The 18,206-nt window shown below is 32.3% G+C and overlaps 1 protein-coding gene across 1 annotated transcript in view; it reads right to left on the bottom strand.

Moving 5' to 3' along the window:
- PHIP (PHIP subunit of CUL4-Ring ligase complex) overlaps positions 1 to 18,206 on the bottom strand; it is a gene marked incomplete at both ends in the record, with an annotated part of 114,241 nt that overhangs the window by 51,648 nt on the left and 44,387 nt on the right. The window contains 8 exons of the mRNA XM_080700666.1: positions 6,564 to 6,698; positions 7,325 to 7,478; positions 8,492 to 8,590; positions 9,465 to 9,505; positions 9,661 to 9,761; positions 11,833 to 11,903; positions 16,327 to 16,427; positions 16,662 to 16,883. Coding sequence (XP_080556792.1) covers positions 6,564 to 6,698; positions 7,325 to 7,478; positions 8,492 to 8,590; positions 9,465 to 9,505; positions 9,661 to 9,761; positions 11,833 to 11,903; positions 16,327 to 16,427; positions 16,662 to 16,883 — 924 coding nt within the window. The remainder of the gene's footprint in view (positions 1 to 6,563; positions 6,699 to 7,324; positions 7,479 to 8,491; positions 8,591 to 9,464; positions 9,506 to 9,660; positions 9,762 to 11,832; positions 11,904 to 16,326; positions 16,428 to 16,661; positions 16,884 to 18,206) is intronic.

Below are 18,206 nucleotides of genomic sequence, written 5' to 3'. Positions count from 1 at the left end.
ATGAGAAGGTCATATGTTAAAATAATGATCCCTTTATTAGAAAATTCTCATACTGACTAAAGAGTTCTAGAAATATTAACAGAAAATTAGTACAAACTTTGTTAAGTGTTTGGAGATTTATGCTTTACTTTTAAAAATGAATTCAATACCAAAATTTGAGTTCTAAGCTCTGGTGATGACACAACTATTATGACATTACATTGTATATTCTTAAGGATATACAATAATCTTAAGGAAGAACATACAATATAATTTTTGTGAAGCAGAAAGATGATTGAAGGAAACAGAGAAATGAAAGTCTAAGACCAAAGAAATCTCTGAAGCAGTAGTGGGCAACATTTAGGTGATCAAAGTCCTACTCAGTTCTAAAAATCCTTCTATCAGATGTGAAAAAAGAATTCAACAAATCTGAAGATGAAGCAGTAGACTAAAATTGTAAAATCTTAAATTCATGATAGAGAGATGTAGACTGAAAGATAGATGTAAATATGAGAAGTATGCAATTCTTGTGAACCTCAACACAAAACATGTAGATTAAAAATATGAGCTAAGAATAATCCTGTTATAGAGTTATTTCAATTACCTTTCATCCTTTACTGATTAAAGTACTTCTTCCCATACTTGCCCTGAATTTCATCCCTGAAACACTAGTACTAGCAACCAAACTGTTCTCCTAGCATATGGAGTATTCTGTTATTTATTACAAGCACCACAATGTTCACTATTTTTTATGTCAGTGGCTTTAAATGATCTTTTAAGCATAATCTACCTCAAATTATATTTATCACTCATTATTCCAAAATCTATTCCTGTACTTTATAAACATGTCTTATATTTACCTCCATGTTTATATTCCTCTTATTTATAAAAAAAAATCATTATCTTTCTTACTGACTCAATACCTATTTACCTTTAAAGACAAAGTTTCATTTCTTTTTTCTTTTTTTTTTTTTTTGGTGGTACTGGGGTTCCTGGAAACCCTTCTACCTCTGGGCTACACCCCCAGACCTATTTCCTTTGGAAACAGTGTCTCTTAAGCCAGCAAGGCTGGCTTCAAACCTCCTGTCTCCGCCTCCCAAGCTCTGGGATTACAAGCGTGTGCCACCATGCCTGGCCAAAGTTTCCATTTTTCAACCAATCTTTCTCAGACAATCCATACTGAACTAATCCCTACATCTTTATATACAACAATTGTTTATTCTCATTTATCAGGCTACCATTTAAAACTTTTTATCATCTTTATAAGTATGTCGATCTCCCCAACTTAACAGTAAACTGTCTAAAAGCAGTGGTGCTTCTTTTCTTCTTTGTGGTACTTGTATTTTGTGTTCAACATAAAATAAGCACTATAATATTTGCTAATCAAAATGTCTTCATCTGAATGTTTGCCTTCTATGTAATTTCACATACTTTTCCTTATGACAAGCTGGAAAGACAAGCTCTCATGTATGGCAACAAATTCTAAGACAGATTTTTGGTACCAAGATATAGTTAAGAGAGAATCCTGAACCTGAAACTCCAGAGACTAGAAGAATCAGAAGACTAAAGTTAATTCCTTACCTAGAGAAGATGAAACTAAGACTAGAAGCATTAACAGAGCCCTTTTAATACACAAAATGTAGATATATGACGTTATTTTATCAGATGTTGATAGGTAAGAGGGAAAGGCTTGAAATCCTGTTTCATAAGTGATAACATGATATGAGCTATACCTATTTTGAGCTTCTCTTTTTCTTCATTTCTACATATGGCCACAACTGTTCATAAAACTAACATACAGGTCACACTGAGAACATGTTTATGTCAGAAGAAGTATGCATGTGCAGAAATTCTGAGTGGTAGATTGGCAGCCTCTGCTCATTTGGAACGTTGCAAGGAGAAATATATTGTTCTGGATTAGTGGACACTGGAACATTTTTTTTTTTAATCTCTTAAGTAAAAGAAAAGTTAAGAGAACAATTATAAAAATAAGAAAAATATTAATTAAATAAAAATTGTTATTTGGAATTTACCCATGAAACAAAATAAAGCAAAAATCAATTCAGTAAAACCACTTTCTAATAAGAGACATATTATACTCTTTAATTAAAATCAAAACCAGAGAGGAGGCAACAAAGTACAGCTTTGAATAACATGACAGAAATAGAAAGATATGGAGAGAGTCAGATATAGCTAGGACTTCAGAGAAAAGAAACAGAGCAAGAGAGAGAAAGTGCCAGAGACGTGAGATAAAGCTACTAATATGGAGTCTGCGAATTCCACTGCAAATACTTTTACTTACTATCTAATATTCAAATAGACTAATACTAAGAAATATAAAAGTCTCTTCAAATCTATATTCACTTACTTAATTTTGTTGTTACATTTTAGTTGTACTGTTTGATAATTTAATGGGGGAAGCAACAATAACTTTTTATTTAGTAAGCGTTAGGGTTTTAGTAAACTTCTAAATTTGCCTACTTCATTCAGAAAATGCAAACAATATAAGGCCATTAAAATTCCATCCAGAGAGTTTATACATGCTTTTCAAGTTATTGCTGAGAATAATTATCTGCCTTTTGGCATTTAATTGAAGTTTAGGGCCTTTATAGCTTAGAATAATTTTCATCAAAACAAAGCTAATGTTTACCTCTTGTCAATGCAAGACAAAAAGTAAGGGCTTGCTTAAGTATATTCAACTGCTCTGAAATATTCTTAACATACACTATGTGCTTCAATAAAAATATCTCAATATTTATTACTTTTCCCTGACCACTAAAGTTATTTAAGGACCCTTCAGCTGAAACATGAATAAATAGATGTAGGTTTCTAAAATATTTAAATAAAATCTTGAGGCCTAGATTTAAAAAATTTTTTTAAATAAAATTTTCTCTTTTCTTTAGACCAGTTTAGCTTCTGTTCCTGGTTCAGTGAAAGAGACAGAGAGAAAGAAAAAAAGAGGCTTTCTCAAAAATGCTTTTTAAAGTTCAAGATTGTTTTTAAAGATAAGCCAACAGGAGTACAAGAAACATGTACTGTCCATTAAATTTTATGACCCATGATAGCTTCTTTTCAAATATCATCTCAATTTGTCATATATAATATGTCTTATAAATAATAAACACAAACCCCCTTCCCAACTGCTTTTATCCTTTAGATCCTCTAATAAGAGGAAAGATAGCAATAAAAATAATAAATATGATCCCCCCCCAGAAGCTTTTCTGAAGAAAGCCATTAGCAAGTTGATAATTCATTTGTAAGATTTTGAAGTAAATCAGGAACCTCTAAGAACAAAAAAGCTAAATTATCAGGTATAAGTTATGGCTTGAAAAAGAAAAAAGTTTACCTGAACGACTATAAATATGATATTAAAATAGTATTACCATATTTCAAACTGGCATTTAAAATTTTAACTTTTCACTTAAAAGTCTTAGTAAGAGGTTTATATTTTACTATTTCTGATTTCAAAAACGGAATTTTAGTTTTCTTTATAGGCAATAAAAGTATGTAAAATGTTACTTAATCTAAAATACTGAATTATCTATTACATGGATTTCATTATCTTTCACAAAGATATTCTAAATCAGAAATAAAAAAATTACTTAAAAATAAAAATCAATATTAAAGCAGATTCTCAAAGCATACTAAATAAAAATACCTTAAAACATTTGTATGAAGTTTTTTTGTTGTTGTTCTTAAGTTATAATTGATCTTCCTTATTTTCTGAATGAGGGCTTAATGGTGAATTCACTTATTCATTTTATAAGCTCCAATTAAAAAATCTCATGAAATATACTTAATAATACTTCATCTAAATAAGAGTATTCTACAAAAAATATTCATCTTTAAATCACCCAGGGTAGAATGATGATACCCTTTACAGGGTGTTAAAAATATTTACTAAGTTGAATTTGTTACTACAAGTACAATTTCACATCAGAAATTGAATTAAGACGGAAAGTTTTATGGTTTCTAAAAGTAACTAAAAAATGTACTGATTATTTACTTACATAAAGCCAAATAACTCACTTTATCAAAAGCTCAACATTCATGATAATGGACATTGAGAACGTAAGTTCCTACTCCTCCCTCAAATTGTTTTTATTTTCTTAATAGCAAAGTATCTATCTTTCTCTATCTGCCCACAGATAAAATGAGCAATGAAATGAACAAAAGAGTAAAGAGCACTTAGATAACATAAGACAGAGAAAAATAATCATTAACTGAAAGATTAAGATCTCACAGATCCACTCCAAGTTAATACCATTATACTCCCCCCAACATATCACTAACTGTGAATAATTGGAAGTTAGCTATGTAATCACATTGCAAAAATCTCAGAAAATCAATCATGACTAGGTTTAGCATTAAGAATACATGAGCAACTAACATGAAATTAGGTACCAAATGCCCATACAATAACTATGTGACCTAGGTAAACCTGGGCAAAGCACTTTAAAAAACTGCAATATGCAGTTTTTCTCAATTAAAGCAGGAATGAAAAAATCTGTATAAATTATACAAGCTTTCAGGAGAACCATATGAAGTATGTGGAAGCATTTTGGAAACCATTAAAAATCATTCAAAAAATGTTTATTTCAATGAGATGAAGGTAGCACATTTTCTTTTTAATGCAAGATACTTTCTAATCCTTATATGTCGTGTTTTTCTCAGTTTTAAGATTTTGTGGATGCTATCTAATTCTACTTATTACATAAATTTCTACTGCCCTTTAGTAGTTTCTCTATAAAAAGAACAGGAAAAATGTCCTCATCTAAAAATAATTAAATAATGAATAATTTTGAGGTAGATAAGTAATCACTTATCTATTTCTAAAAGATACATATTATGACTGACTTCTGGTTACATTTCTAAGGGTCTATGAGCAAATTATGTAAGTCTCCAGGTGTTACAAATTTTTTTTTATCTGCTGAAGTGTTAAGTATTAGTGTAACCAACTTACCTGACAAAGGTAAATTTACCTTTGTAAGTAAAAGGTGAAAGTAAACTTTCCCTCTGCATACTCTACTACAATAGTGCTCCTTGAAAACATGAAATAACTAATAACCACTAAAGTAATAGCCCACAATTATTTATCTTTGAAGCTATAAAGATGAACTGAAAAACTGGTAATTTCCTTATTCAAGAGATGTTCCCCCCAAAAAACAAACAAACAAAAAAACAAACAAACCAAAAACATAAATAGTAAAGAGAAAAAATTCTTTACCAAATATATGAATTTGCTTTTTAAAAATTTGGTCTATACAATCACAAAGAAAATCCATCCATCACTAACAAGTCAATACTATTCTTTTTGAAAAATAAAAATTACAGAATCCTCCTTATGTATATTAGATCATAACCATGACAGCCAAGGTTAATTCCATCACTATTAATAAATTTCCTTTTAGCCTGTTTACTTACTACATGATAGTTACTTTATCAAGCAAAATATCACTTTCATTTTCTTTTTTTTCTTTTTTTTTTTTTTTTGGTGGTACTGGGGATGGAACCCAGGGGCCTTCTACCTCCGAGCTACACTCTCAGACCTATTTTATGTTTTTTATAGGGAAACAGGGTCACTAAGCCAGCTGAGGCTGGCTTCAAACCTGTGCGATCATCCTATCTCAGCCTTCCATGGGCGGGGATTACAACCGTGCGCCACCATGCGTGGCTTCATGGTATTTTTTTTTAACAAACCATATATCTCAAATGGCTGTTACAGTGAAATAATCTTACTAAATAATTATGACATTATTAGTTGTTATCTTATGATTTACTATTAAAGTTTCTAAAATGAAAATCTAAATAAGTCCAAACAATTGAGACATACATTTCTTTCCTTTGTTGAAAGGTATCCTTAATATATAGAAACTAGATTTTTTTTAAATGTGACTATATTAAATTATCAACTACATTAAAACTAGATCAAAATCAAGAATTGTCAATTTGACTATAATTTAAAAACTAGTATATTTGAATCAAGTTCTGTTCTCTAAGGAGACTGCTAGTGAAGTACAATAATACAATATAAATATTTATTAATAACATATCCACATGATTTTCATAATACTTTTGTCTTCTCTATAGTAAACTTCATACTTGCAAATATCTGGTCAAAGTTTCACTGCTAAAACTAATAAAACTAAAGCATTAATCACAATAGACAGGGGATGTAGTATGTATAATTAATTTTCTTTTAAGTTTAGCATCTCAATAAATATATAGAATAATTTTTATTTACTTATTTGTAGCACTGGGGATTGAACCCAAGAGCATCAAACTCTGAGCTACAACCCTTTTTAATTTTTTTTTTTTTTTTTTTTTTTTTCATTTTGAAACAGGATCTCACTAAGTTCTGGTACACTAGCCTCAAACTTATGATCCTCCTATCTCTGCCTTTCAAGTTCTGGAATTAAAGGCTGCACCGCAATGGCTGGCCTGGACTAAATAACTCTTTATGATGAAATTTAAGAAAATGTGTGAATCAATTTTTAAATGGATTTCCTTTGTGATATGCAGAGTACCTTTGTCTTTTCAAAAAGTCCTCCAAATCAAAGTATAAAACAAAGGCTGATAATTACCATATTGAAATAAGATCGAATTTTGACTCCTCTTGCTAGATCCCACACTATCACATTTCCATCATGACCAGCAGAAAAGAGAACTCTAGGATCAAATGGATGTGGTTCTAAAACAAATACCTCATCTTCATGACCCTGAAACACAGTGACAAAGAATTTTAAGTATCAAAAAAGAGAGACAAAACATGGCTTAAAAAAAAAACACCAACATAAGCAACATTTCTAGAAACTCAGTTTTAAGGATTATTATGCTAAGTGAGATTAGTCAGTCACATACACACAAAAAGAAATCGGATGCTTTCTCTAATATGCAAAAGCTAGGGAGAAATGGTTAACAGGAACTCTATGTGAAGGAGATTCAAAAGAAGAGCAAATAAGGCGACTTGAGGGAATAGAGGTGTGAAGAGGGAATCTCTCTAAAGTTTTAAGGATTATTAAACTGGCAAATGTTTCCAGACTCATCTGTGCATACAAAATGAAATTGAGCTAATATAATAGTATTGGTCAAGACATTGCCATCATTTAGTGAAACAGAACACTATTAATATATCTCCTTACACACACAAGAATCCCCATGTTTTCCTAAACCAAACCTGTTTAACTGCATTTTTAAGTTATTCCTACTTACCCACAATGCCCTGCTATCCTACCAGAGATTTTATCAAACATATTTTGTTCCCTAATGAAAACATTACATTCTACAGTTGGCTTCAATTATTATACCCTGCCAAAAAAGGTTAAAGAAAAAGTGTTTTGCTCACCATTAGGACATGAATAAGCTGACCAGTGTAAGAATTCCAAACTTTCAGAGTCATGTTATTAACTGCAGTTATAACTGTATTGTCATGCCTATCCCAAGCTACCATAGTTACTTTCATTTTTGTGATTTTATCTTCTATTCCTTGAAGACTTTGGCTGAAAGTGAAGACAATATCTGTTTTACATTAATTTTATTAAAATATTGCAATAACAAAAACCAAGATTTTTTTTTTGGTGGTACTGGGGATGGAACCCAGGGGCCTTCTACCTCCGGCTACACTCCCAGCCCTATTTTATATTTTATTTGGAAACAGCATCTCTTAAACCAGCTGAGGCTGACTTCGAACCTGCGCAATCCTCCTGACTCAGCCGCCCAAATACGGGAATTACAAGCATGTGCCACCATGCCTGGCCAAGATGTATTTTCTTAAAATATCACTCTTGGTAATTGAGAATACTTTAAATCAACACAGAATGATAACAAAACCCAAAGTGTTTAGGAAACTTCTATAACTCCAGAAATTATTTGCTATGTTGCTCACTCTCCACCTTTTACTATTACTATCACACTCTCCTGACTGCTCGGTTCTCCACCCATCTGATACAACTACACAACCACTAAGAGAGGAGAAAAACCATCCAAATAAGTTATAATATTTAATAAAATTTATGTTGGGGTCAAAAAAATTAATTGTTATAAAATATCATTGCTATGGAATAGATGAAGCATTATAGTATGTTTTGGTTTCTGAAAAAATGTGAATAGGTACTACTCTTTTTAAATTTTTTCCTGAATTTAGGGGCATTCTACCTCCAATACAGATCCCCATCCCTTTTGACTTATTATTTTGCAACTGGGTCTCTCCAAGTTACTGAGGCTGGCTGGCCTCAAACCTAAAATTCTCCTGTTTCAGCCTTCCAACTCTTCTTACAGTACTATTATAATCCTTATAACAAAACGGGAACTAAAAAAATTAAAAGTCAGCATGTCTTCTCATATATGTTAACAAAATATTTCATAAAAATACTGTTCATCTCCAATACAACTTCATTTATTGCAGAAAAGTAATCTTTTTAATATAGCTTAAAGCTGTAGAGGCAAAACAACACTCCAATCTGCAAGAGAATATATATTAAATAATCTATATATTTCAAGTTTGATTTCTTACCCCGCTGGACGAGTAGCCATATCCAACAAAATGCTCTTCCATTCTCTTCGTTTAAATTGCCAAATACGTGCCGTTCCATCACGACTACCACTTACAAACCTGTAGTAAAAGGAATACAATTCCAAAGAAAAATCACATATGCTTTATCAAATACACCAAAATTTTGTACAATCTTTATTTAAACAGCATTTCAGACTAGTACAACAGAAATCACTCTCAGTCTCAATAAATCTAAGCACTTATAAAATCTAAGAACTTATAAAACTTAATGGGCTTTTATATTTTTATATACAACAATTTACTGTTCATGGCTAGGTCTCAAAAATAACAATGAAAGAATGGGGATATAGATTAGTATGCACTAGGATCAGGGTTTTATTCCCAGCACTAAAAGTATTAAAAAAAAAAAGGCAAACGTGCTCCAAGGCTACCCTAAAAATAGAATTGATGTTTTCCAATGAAAAATAATTAATTTTCCATTATATGAAGTAGTTTTAGTCTATTTATAACAAGAATATGTGAAACTTTAAATAGGTCTATTTCAAATACTACAGTTTGCTACATTTCCAATCTCTCCCAAAAGCTTCTCTACACTTTCATACATATAAAAAAGACATAGAGTAGATGAGCTCCCTCATGAAAGCATTTAAGTTAGAATTTTTACAAATAAGACATAACCACACATGCTTACATGCATATGAAGGCTATATCCACTTTTCAGTATTATTCTTTATTTTGAAACTGGGTCTCACTGAGTTGCAAATAGCCTCACTAAGTAGCTGAGGCTGTCTGTGAACCTTGATCCTCCTGTCTTAGCCTCCCAAATGCTGGGATTACAAGTATGCATCACCACACCTGGCTAAGATCTTTATTTTAGGCAATTAATTCCTATACAACTTAAAATCTGACTATTAGAATTCCCTTTATTTTATTTTAAAGTAGCAATCAAATTAGACAAATATAAATAATTTACCTGTTACTAGTGTTTGAAAACTGGATACTGTCAACTTTGTCCTATATAAAACAGATGAACGAAAAAGCAAGAGCTGAATTTCAAACTGTTAGACTCACTTTATAATTATATACATTTTATAATTAAATGATATGTAATAATTATGTATAATTCTTATAATAATTATACTCATCTAATACTTTTCACCAGTACTTACAGTATGAAACTCCAATTCTGATATTTTCTCCGGCTGACCGGATCCAAAAAAATAAACTCTGATAATATGATCTGTACTTCCTGTGGCCAGAAACATTCCCCCTATGAAGAGTAATGGCAAATATTTGTAAGTGAAACAATCTTAAAATCTCTGAAAATTAAGTAAAATCCAAGCAACATACAACATATAATAAAAATTAAAATTATAAACAATTTAAAAAGGAAATTTGACTAGGATGAAATTTTGATTGAGATGAATTTTTCAATATTTATAGAAGTAGAGCTTTGCTCTAAAAATAATTTTACTAAGTGATTACAAAATCTTACCAAGTTTAAATTATCAGTCATCTTCATTAGAAAACACATCACTCTTAAATCAGACCCTGCTAATATCTTTCCCTAGTTCAATTTCCAATCTACCAAAAATCCCATCAAACTTTTAAGGCCCAACTCCCTAGGTAACTTTTAAAAGCTTTGCAATCAGCAGGCTGTGGTAGCACACACATATAATCCAGTACTTGGGAGACTGAGACAGGAGAATTGGCAGGTTCAAGGACTTCAGCAAGTAGTGAGACTCTCATCAACCTAATGAGACTCCACCTCAAAACAAAAAATAGGGCTAAAGGTGTAGCTCGGAGGTAGAATACCCCTGAGTTTAATCAATATCACTACAAAAAAAAAAAAAAAAAAGATAAAAGAGAGCTTAGCAATCAAATATGTTTGTTTTGCTACAAACCCACCTAAGATTTTACCTTGTAGCACATAAACACTAAAACAATAATCATTTGTATATGAAATTTATTCCCGCTGGGCATGGTGGCATACACTTATAATCCCTGCGCTTGGTAGGCTAAGACAGGAGGATCGCACAGGTTTGAAGTCAGCCTGTGCTGACTACTGTTCATGTACTGTTCATGTACTGTTCATGGCTAGGTCTCAAAAATAACAATGAAAGAATGGGGAACAGCTCAGCTACTTAGTGAGGCTCTCAGCAACTTAATGAGACCCTGTTTTCAAATAAAATAGAAAATAGATCTGGGAGTATAGCCCAGAGGTAGAAAGCCCCTGGGTTCCACCCCCAGTACCACCACCAAAAAAGGAAAAAGAAAAAAGAAAAACAAAGAAAGAAATTTATTCCCTTTTTAAAAGCAAAACTCTGTGTCAAGTCCTTATATATGATGAAAGTTTTACTTTTTTCTAAATGATCTACTCACTGAAACTGTAAAAATATATTATTTTTGAAAGATGAGCATAAACTTAAAATACTATGAACTATATGTATTATTAACAGAAGAAACATTAAAAGGCAGCAAGTACTGAAATTGAAGATGTTTGGATATCATAAAAGCAAAATCAGATTCACTTCCATTTACTACCCTTATCTCAGGTAATACAGCTACCTACAATTATGAAATAAACAGATACAGTAAAACCTAAAATAAAGGTGGAAGAAACAGGTATTCGGAACAATTCTTATTTCAATTTACTGTTAATATTCAGATTACAAAACCCCCAAATATTCACTCAAAATACTGCTGCAGAAACTCAAAACATTTATTAGCAATGCTGTACAGCTTTTGCTTTTTGTTTTCTCTCCTAGTACTGGGGATTGAACCCATGGCCTCACACAGGCCAAGTGCTCTACACATAAGCTACATCCTCAACCCTTATTATTTTGAGACAGAGTCTCACTAAATGGCCCAGGCTGGTCTTGAACTTAATGATCCTCCTGTCTTAGCGTCCTTAAAAATGGTGATTATGAATAGTGCCATCATACCCAGCACTATACAGCTATATTTTGAAGAGTAATTAATAATGTGGAGCAAAATAAACATGTAAAAATATCAAATATTTTACTATGAGACATGTCTAAAAACCATAGAAACATAAATCAGATTTAAAATGCCTTATTTTCAATAAAACAGCCATTTAAAACTTCAATCTTTAATCAAGTCAATTCTGAAAGTATATATTATGTCGTATTACAGTATTATAATCTTAAAAGAAAAATATTAGCCATGTGCCATATTTGTCAATTTATTGCTATTTTCTTCTTAGCTCTTTCATATGCATAAGAATACGATACAGCAGTAAATATTTTCCAAAGTTTTATTTTTCTAGAAACGTTCTAATGCCCAACTTTCGGTAGAAAATGAAGAGAAAACAATCTTACCAGCACTAAAAGAAGAACAGATCATTTGAACTCCAGGTCGAGGGCGCTCTGTAAATTTTGCAGGTCTTGGACTATAACACAAAAAATAAACAAAAATATCTTTCTTTTCTTTCTGTTTTCAGCAGTGGGGATTGAATCCAGAGGTACTCTATCACTGAACTACATCCATGGTTTTTTAATTTATTTTGAGACTGGCCAGGCTGGCCTCAAACTTACTATCCCTCCCGCTTCAGCCTCCCCCCAAATCACTGGGATTACAGTTATGTGCCATGATGTCCAGCACAATTAAAAATATCTCCAAAGAACCAAGAATAACAGAAATAAATGATTTTAAGAAATAGTCACGGAAGGGCAAAATTAAATAAGCAACAGATGCCTCTCTTCTTAAAAACGACTTCAAAATCATTATGTGTCACGATCAACAGATTTTGTAGAAACTCTAAGAAAGTTTTACAGGCGCTCCTGATTACACAACACTGCATATGGAGCAATCACAAAGTACTTGTCATGTAGACATGTGGTTATTAGTTACACTCACTTCAAACTTAACAAGTCCTCAGCTTTTCATACTGATAATCTGAATGCAGATTAGCAACATATAAAATTTATAAGAAAATAAACTGTAAACTTGAACACATTAGCAAAATAGGGGCTGACCATGTGGCTTATGTATACCATCAACAACTACACTTTTTAAATATTTGATATCTAAAGGAGGCTGGCCTGGTGGTGTATGCCTCGAATCTCAGTACTTGGGAGGCGGAAGAGACAAGGAGGGTCGCAGGTTCAAAGCCAGCCTCCCTTTGTGTAGCTCTCAGGAGCTTAGTGAGACCCTGTTTAAAATTTTAAAAAGAGCAAAGGGTGTAACCCGGAGGTAGAATGCCCCTGGGTTCCATCCCTACCTAACACACCACACACAAAAACAGATTATTGTAAAGCTTTTCTCTCCATTTACCTTCTAATGTGATTAAATATGCTTTTTTAAAAAATCTTCTTATCCTCTTAAAAATCTAAAGAGACTCTCATATCAACTATAAAATTCATTCAAAATATTGAACTATGGAAAATAAGTTAGTCAACTATATTTACATTAATATTATTGACATCAAATATTATATTCATTACAATCAACCATATTAACGAGAAAATTACATTAAATATTTTTGTCATGACAATAGCTCCAATACGTATAGCAATGTATAGATAGTGCTCTAGAACATCTCATTATATTTGAAATTGAAACCCTACACTTACTGAGTACATTTTTTTTTTTTTTTTTTTTTTTTTTTGGTGGTACTGGGGTTCCTGGAAGCCCTTCTACCTCTGGGCTACACTCCCAGACCTATCTTATACTTTTTTCTTTTTTTTCCCATTTGGAAACAGGGTCTCTTAAGCCAGCATGGCTGGCTTCGAACCTGAGCGATCCTCCTGTCTCTGCCTCCCAAGTGCGGGGATTACAAGCGTGTGCCACCATGCCCAATTTACTGAGTACATTTTGATTTAGATTTTCTCAGACTAGTAAGAGAGAAAGTGCAGAAACAGGGCCTTAAGCACAAGTGCACCATGTAACTTTCATAACCCATAGTATTAAATCAGTTTTTTTACCAATTAGGGGGAAAAAGGTACATATAAAATACTTCTGTTCTACCTATTATATATTCTAAGTATTGAAGATAGTTTTTCTTTCTGATATGGAATGTACCAGAAAGTATTTGCTATCAACTTTAAAAATAAATTTGTAATAAGTTATTCTAATTTGTTATTCTAAATAAGTTATTCTAAGTTGAATTCATATTAACAAATTACTTTAAACTGACTTTTATGTTTTCTTGATATTCTCAGGCTCTGATAAAGACTAACTTGATAACAAATGTAATGTACTTAGTACTAGATCAGCAGACTAAGTGTATAATAAAATTCACAATTATCATCTTATTTTAGGATTCTTAGTCTCCTTATACCTAGTCTAAATATACTCAAATAACTGTTTTCTATCCAGAGATCCCTTGGGCTAGTTGTGAACTACTCATCCACTCAGATTACCCATCTGAGAAGCAGCATCTTTATTGGTGGGAGTTGTTATCATAAACTGTTATGGTTTTGGTATAGAATGTTCCCAGATCTAATGCAGTAGACAAGGTAACCATGTTGGTGGCAGGACTTGGTTCCCTGGGAGTGTGGCCCAGGAAGAGATTTGCATCTTCCAATTCATCCCTCTCCCCTGCCTCTATGAGCTGAATGCCACAAGCTCTCTACTTCTCTATCTGCCTCCTACCATCATGCTCTAAAGACCTGTATCCTTGGCTCCTGTTTATAAGTTCATTTAACATACACCAAAAATCTCCACACCTGTAAGCAGATCAATCTTTCTCTCCTCCTAAGTTTTGTGTCAGATGTTGGATCACAATAGTGAAAATGCTGACTGAAACAGAAATCCTATTTAAAGTAAATGAACCAATAGATTTAGGTTTCAAAGTTGAATTCTGTCTATTAATACTGACAGATGGGTATATGAAGTCATTTTGCCAGATTATAAAAAAATTATAGCTCAATACAACTTTTGCCTTTCACAATTAAAGCCTGACATAAATACAGAACAATATATATTCTGGCAAATTTTCTGGCAGTTATCAACCATGTATAAATAAAGCAAGAAAAACAGGTGTCTCAAAGTCTATATCCAAGGAAAAATTAATTACTATTATTTTTATGCCTGATTCTGGTATAAAATTTTTAAAGGGATAATTATAATAGCAAATAGAAAAGCATATTACATATAATTCGAAAAAAATTTAATGTTCAAAAATAGAAATACCAAAGACTATGAAACTAAACAGAATATAATGCAGCTACTAAAATTAAAAGAAATGCCTATAAAAAGAGAACTCAGCAGCAGAAAATTACATACATTTCTCTATGTCTAAGTAAAAACCCATGTGAAATCTGTGAAATAATGTGAAAAACTGTGTTCAGATAAGTGAGTTATATGTGATTCTATACAAGGTTCTGGAAAAAAAAATCACTTATATGAGAAAACTCACTTCTAAAGAATCATCAGCATAAAATATTACTGTACTTAGCAATGTAATCTTCAAAACTCATGTCTCAGCCTACCAAGTACTGGAATTACAGGTGTGGGGCATCATGTCTGGCTAAAAAATGTGTTTCTCAACACACTCTTTTTAATGCAACTCAAGCTGCCATACTCTTAATGCCCTCCCATAAGAACCACTGTAGAGAAATATACATACTGAAAATAAATATGTAAACACTAATGTAGAAAATAACAAAGCATACATAAATTATTTTATTAAATAAATCAACTTGGGGTGACTTTATAAACATATAATTATTAAGATATATCTTCTAATCTGGGTGACTTTCTGCCCTGACAATGGAGAACAGGACATTTTAAACATTATGGAATCACTGGAAACACTACTTCCCTATTCAGAGAATACCTCTGGGGGAAGTCCAAACACTTCCTCTCTTCATTACATCTATTTAACAAAATGGTATATAAAGCACAGGACCAAGAGCACAGTGCTATTATCTGGACTATGACATTTTTTTAAAAATTGTTTTAATTTTATACCCATTTTACCTTTCCTCACTTCAGTGTCCTTAATGAAAAGATAACTATCCAGCCAAGTGGTTTTGATAAACCAGAATTTTAACATATGTGAAAGCACAAATGTGAAATGCTAGTATGGTTGGGCGTGGTGGCACAGGCTTGTAATACCAGTATTTGGGAGGCTGAGACAGAAGAAACTCTGGTTTGAGGCCACCCTCACAACTTAGTGAGGCTCTCCACAACTTAGTGAGACCCTGTTTTAAAATCAAAAGACTAAAAAATAGGGCTGGGGATGTAACCTAGAGGTAGAAAGCCCTGGGATCAATCCCCAATAATGCAGAAAAAATTTTTTATATAAAAAATAAGGCTGAGGGTGTTGCTCAGAGGTAGAATGGCCTTGGGTTCAATCTCTAGTAGCACAAGAAAATTTAAAAAAAAATAAAAAAATGCTAATATGAGGTATGTGTATCTACCTTGATATAGTTTAATTAAACATTTTTTCAATTTCCACAGACTTAAAATAAAATCTTCTGTCCATAGATTATTTTAAGTTATTAAAATAATTTTAAAGCATAACATTAACTCTAAAACTATGGTGTAAGCACCAAAAGGATCCACTGTGACAAAACCTATATAACACAAAGACAGAAATATAATTAAACCGGTATGTCCTGAAGGAAAGAATTACAGTTGGGTAACAACAAGAAAAACAATCATGTTACTAAGAAAAATGCACGAAAAATGCATTTCTTTGATGCATGAAAAAAGGGGCTAATATAAAATGAAAGGGGTCAGTGAAGAGCCAAAAAGAATTTCTATTATCAACTCAAGGAAAAATAGTAAACTTATTCCTATTGCTGATTTTATTTCAATGTAAACCATTAAACACACTTATTTTATGAAATAAAATAGCAACTGACTTTATTTTAAGGGTTCCAGCATCCCAGAGCCAAAAACAAATAGTTCCATCTGCCCCAGTAGAAGATAGATATCTCTTTGAGCCACTGCATAATGGTGAGAACTGAAAAACAATCACAGAAAAAAAAATCATTATAGGAAGAATGATACAGTTTAAATAATGAAACCTACTTTTACCAAACAGAAAATACCTAAGAAAGACCAAGAATCATGAGTATCATTATTAATCAAAGTCCATATAATTTATTTATAAAAGCAGAAATATTTATGTTAGTGAAGCACATTTCTTAAAACAATTTATAATTAAAAAGTTTTTAATGGGGATTTAAACAATTACCTGTAGCGATGTAATAGATGCACTATGACCCTGAAGAACAGCCAAAGGTGCACAGGTTCGAAGACACCAGACTCGAATCATTTTATCACAACTTCCAGCTGCTATCATGGTATTCTCGTAGTTTACAGCCATGTCTGATATCTCAGCAGCATGTCCTCTTAATGTAGCTAATAGTCTCCCATCATCTGTTGCCCAAATTTTCACAAGGCAGTCATCAGAACCCTTAAAATAAGAAACATTAGCAAAATTAACCCTATAATTTTAATTCAAATTCTTAATACTCAGAGAAATGATGTTATGTAGATATCCCAACAAATTATTTTTAAGCACTAAAAAGTGGTAAATACTTTTACTAGAAATTTTCTTCTTTTTTTTTTTGAGTGTCTGGGGATAGAACCCAGGGTAATTCAACCTCTGAGCTACACCCCCTGCCCTATTTTTTTATTCTTTATTTTGAAACAGGGTCTCAATGAGTTGCAGAGGGCCTCATTAAGTAGCTGAGGCTGTCCGCAAACCGCGATCCTCTGGTCTGTCTCCCGAATGTTGGGATTACAAGTGTGCGCCACCATGCCCAGCATAAATTTTCTTCTTCATTAAAATTATTTAATTAAATCACATCACTCACTTATTAAAAAAAACACCCCTGTGTACCAATCACAAATAAGAGAAGGATGTTGGCAATAATTTATATTTACCTATGGTCCCCTACCTACCATCCAAGGTTAACCTCTACTTAGAATCTTTTGAAAGAATTTAAGCCTCTGAAGTAATAACACAAAATTATAATTGCAAATTGAATGTAAAATAAGCTGGTACCTAATATATTTATGTTATTTATTTTACAAAAGTAAAAGAATGCTAATTGTGATTGCCTCTCCCAGTAAGTTGAAAATAACATGTATAAGTTTCCTATCATTACTTTTTTGGCTAAAGTATTATGTGATTCTGTCTAAAATCGGTTATCAGAAGAAAGATCAACCTTATATGTATGTACTGTAAGAATTAACAAATTACCTACTCTGCTGTGGTAAATTAAGTTAAATAAGAATCTACAAATAGTTTCCCACTAATACTTTTTTTTTTTTTTTTTTTTTTTTTGTGGTACTGGTGGTGGAACCCAGGGGCCTTCTACTTCCAGGCTACACTCCCAGCCCTATTTTATATTTTATTTGGAAACAGGGTCTCTTAAGCCAGCAAGGCTGGCTTGGAACCTGTGTGATCCTCCTGTCTCAGCCTCCCAAGCGCAGGAATTACAAGCGTGCGCCACCACGCCCCAGCTCACTAATACCTTTTTAAATAAACATTTCAATTTCCTATAACCAAGGTAGAGATTAAAATTTCTAGACTTTATTTTTAGCATTCATAAAACCTACAAATGCAAATGGTTCAGACAAGTTTTCTGCTTCATTATGGCAATCAGGTATCACATATAAATAATCACACACACAATACTAACAGTATATGTTTTATGCTGTCCATTAAACCAGACTCTGCTATCATTGCCTAAAACACTCCCAATTGTCTATAAAACCAGTTCTGACTGAT

The sequence above is a fragment of the Muscardinus avellanarius genome (assembly GCF_963383645.1).
Source record: "Muscardinus avellanarius genome assembly, chromosome: 8".
NCBI lineage: Eukaryota > Metazoa > Chordata > Mammalia > Rodentia > Gliridae > Muscardinus > Muscardinus avellanarius.
Note: the sequence above shows the minus strand (reverse complement) of the source record. Positions and strands in the feature narration are given on the sequence as shown.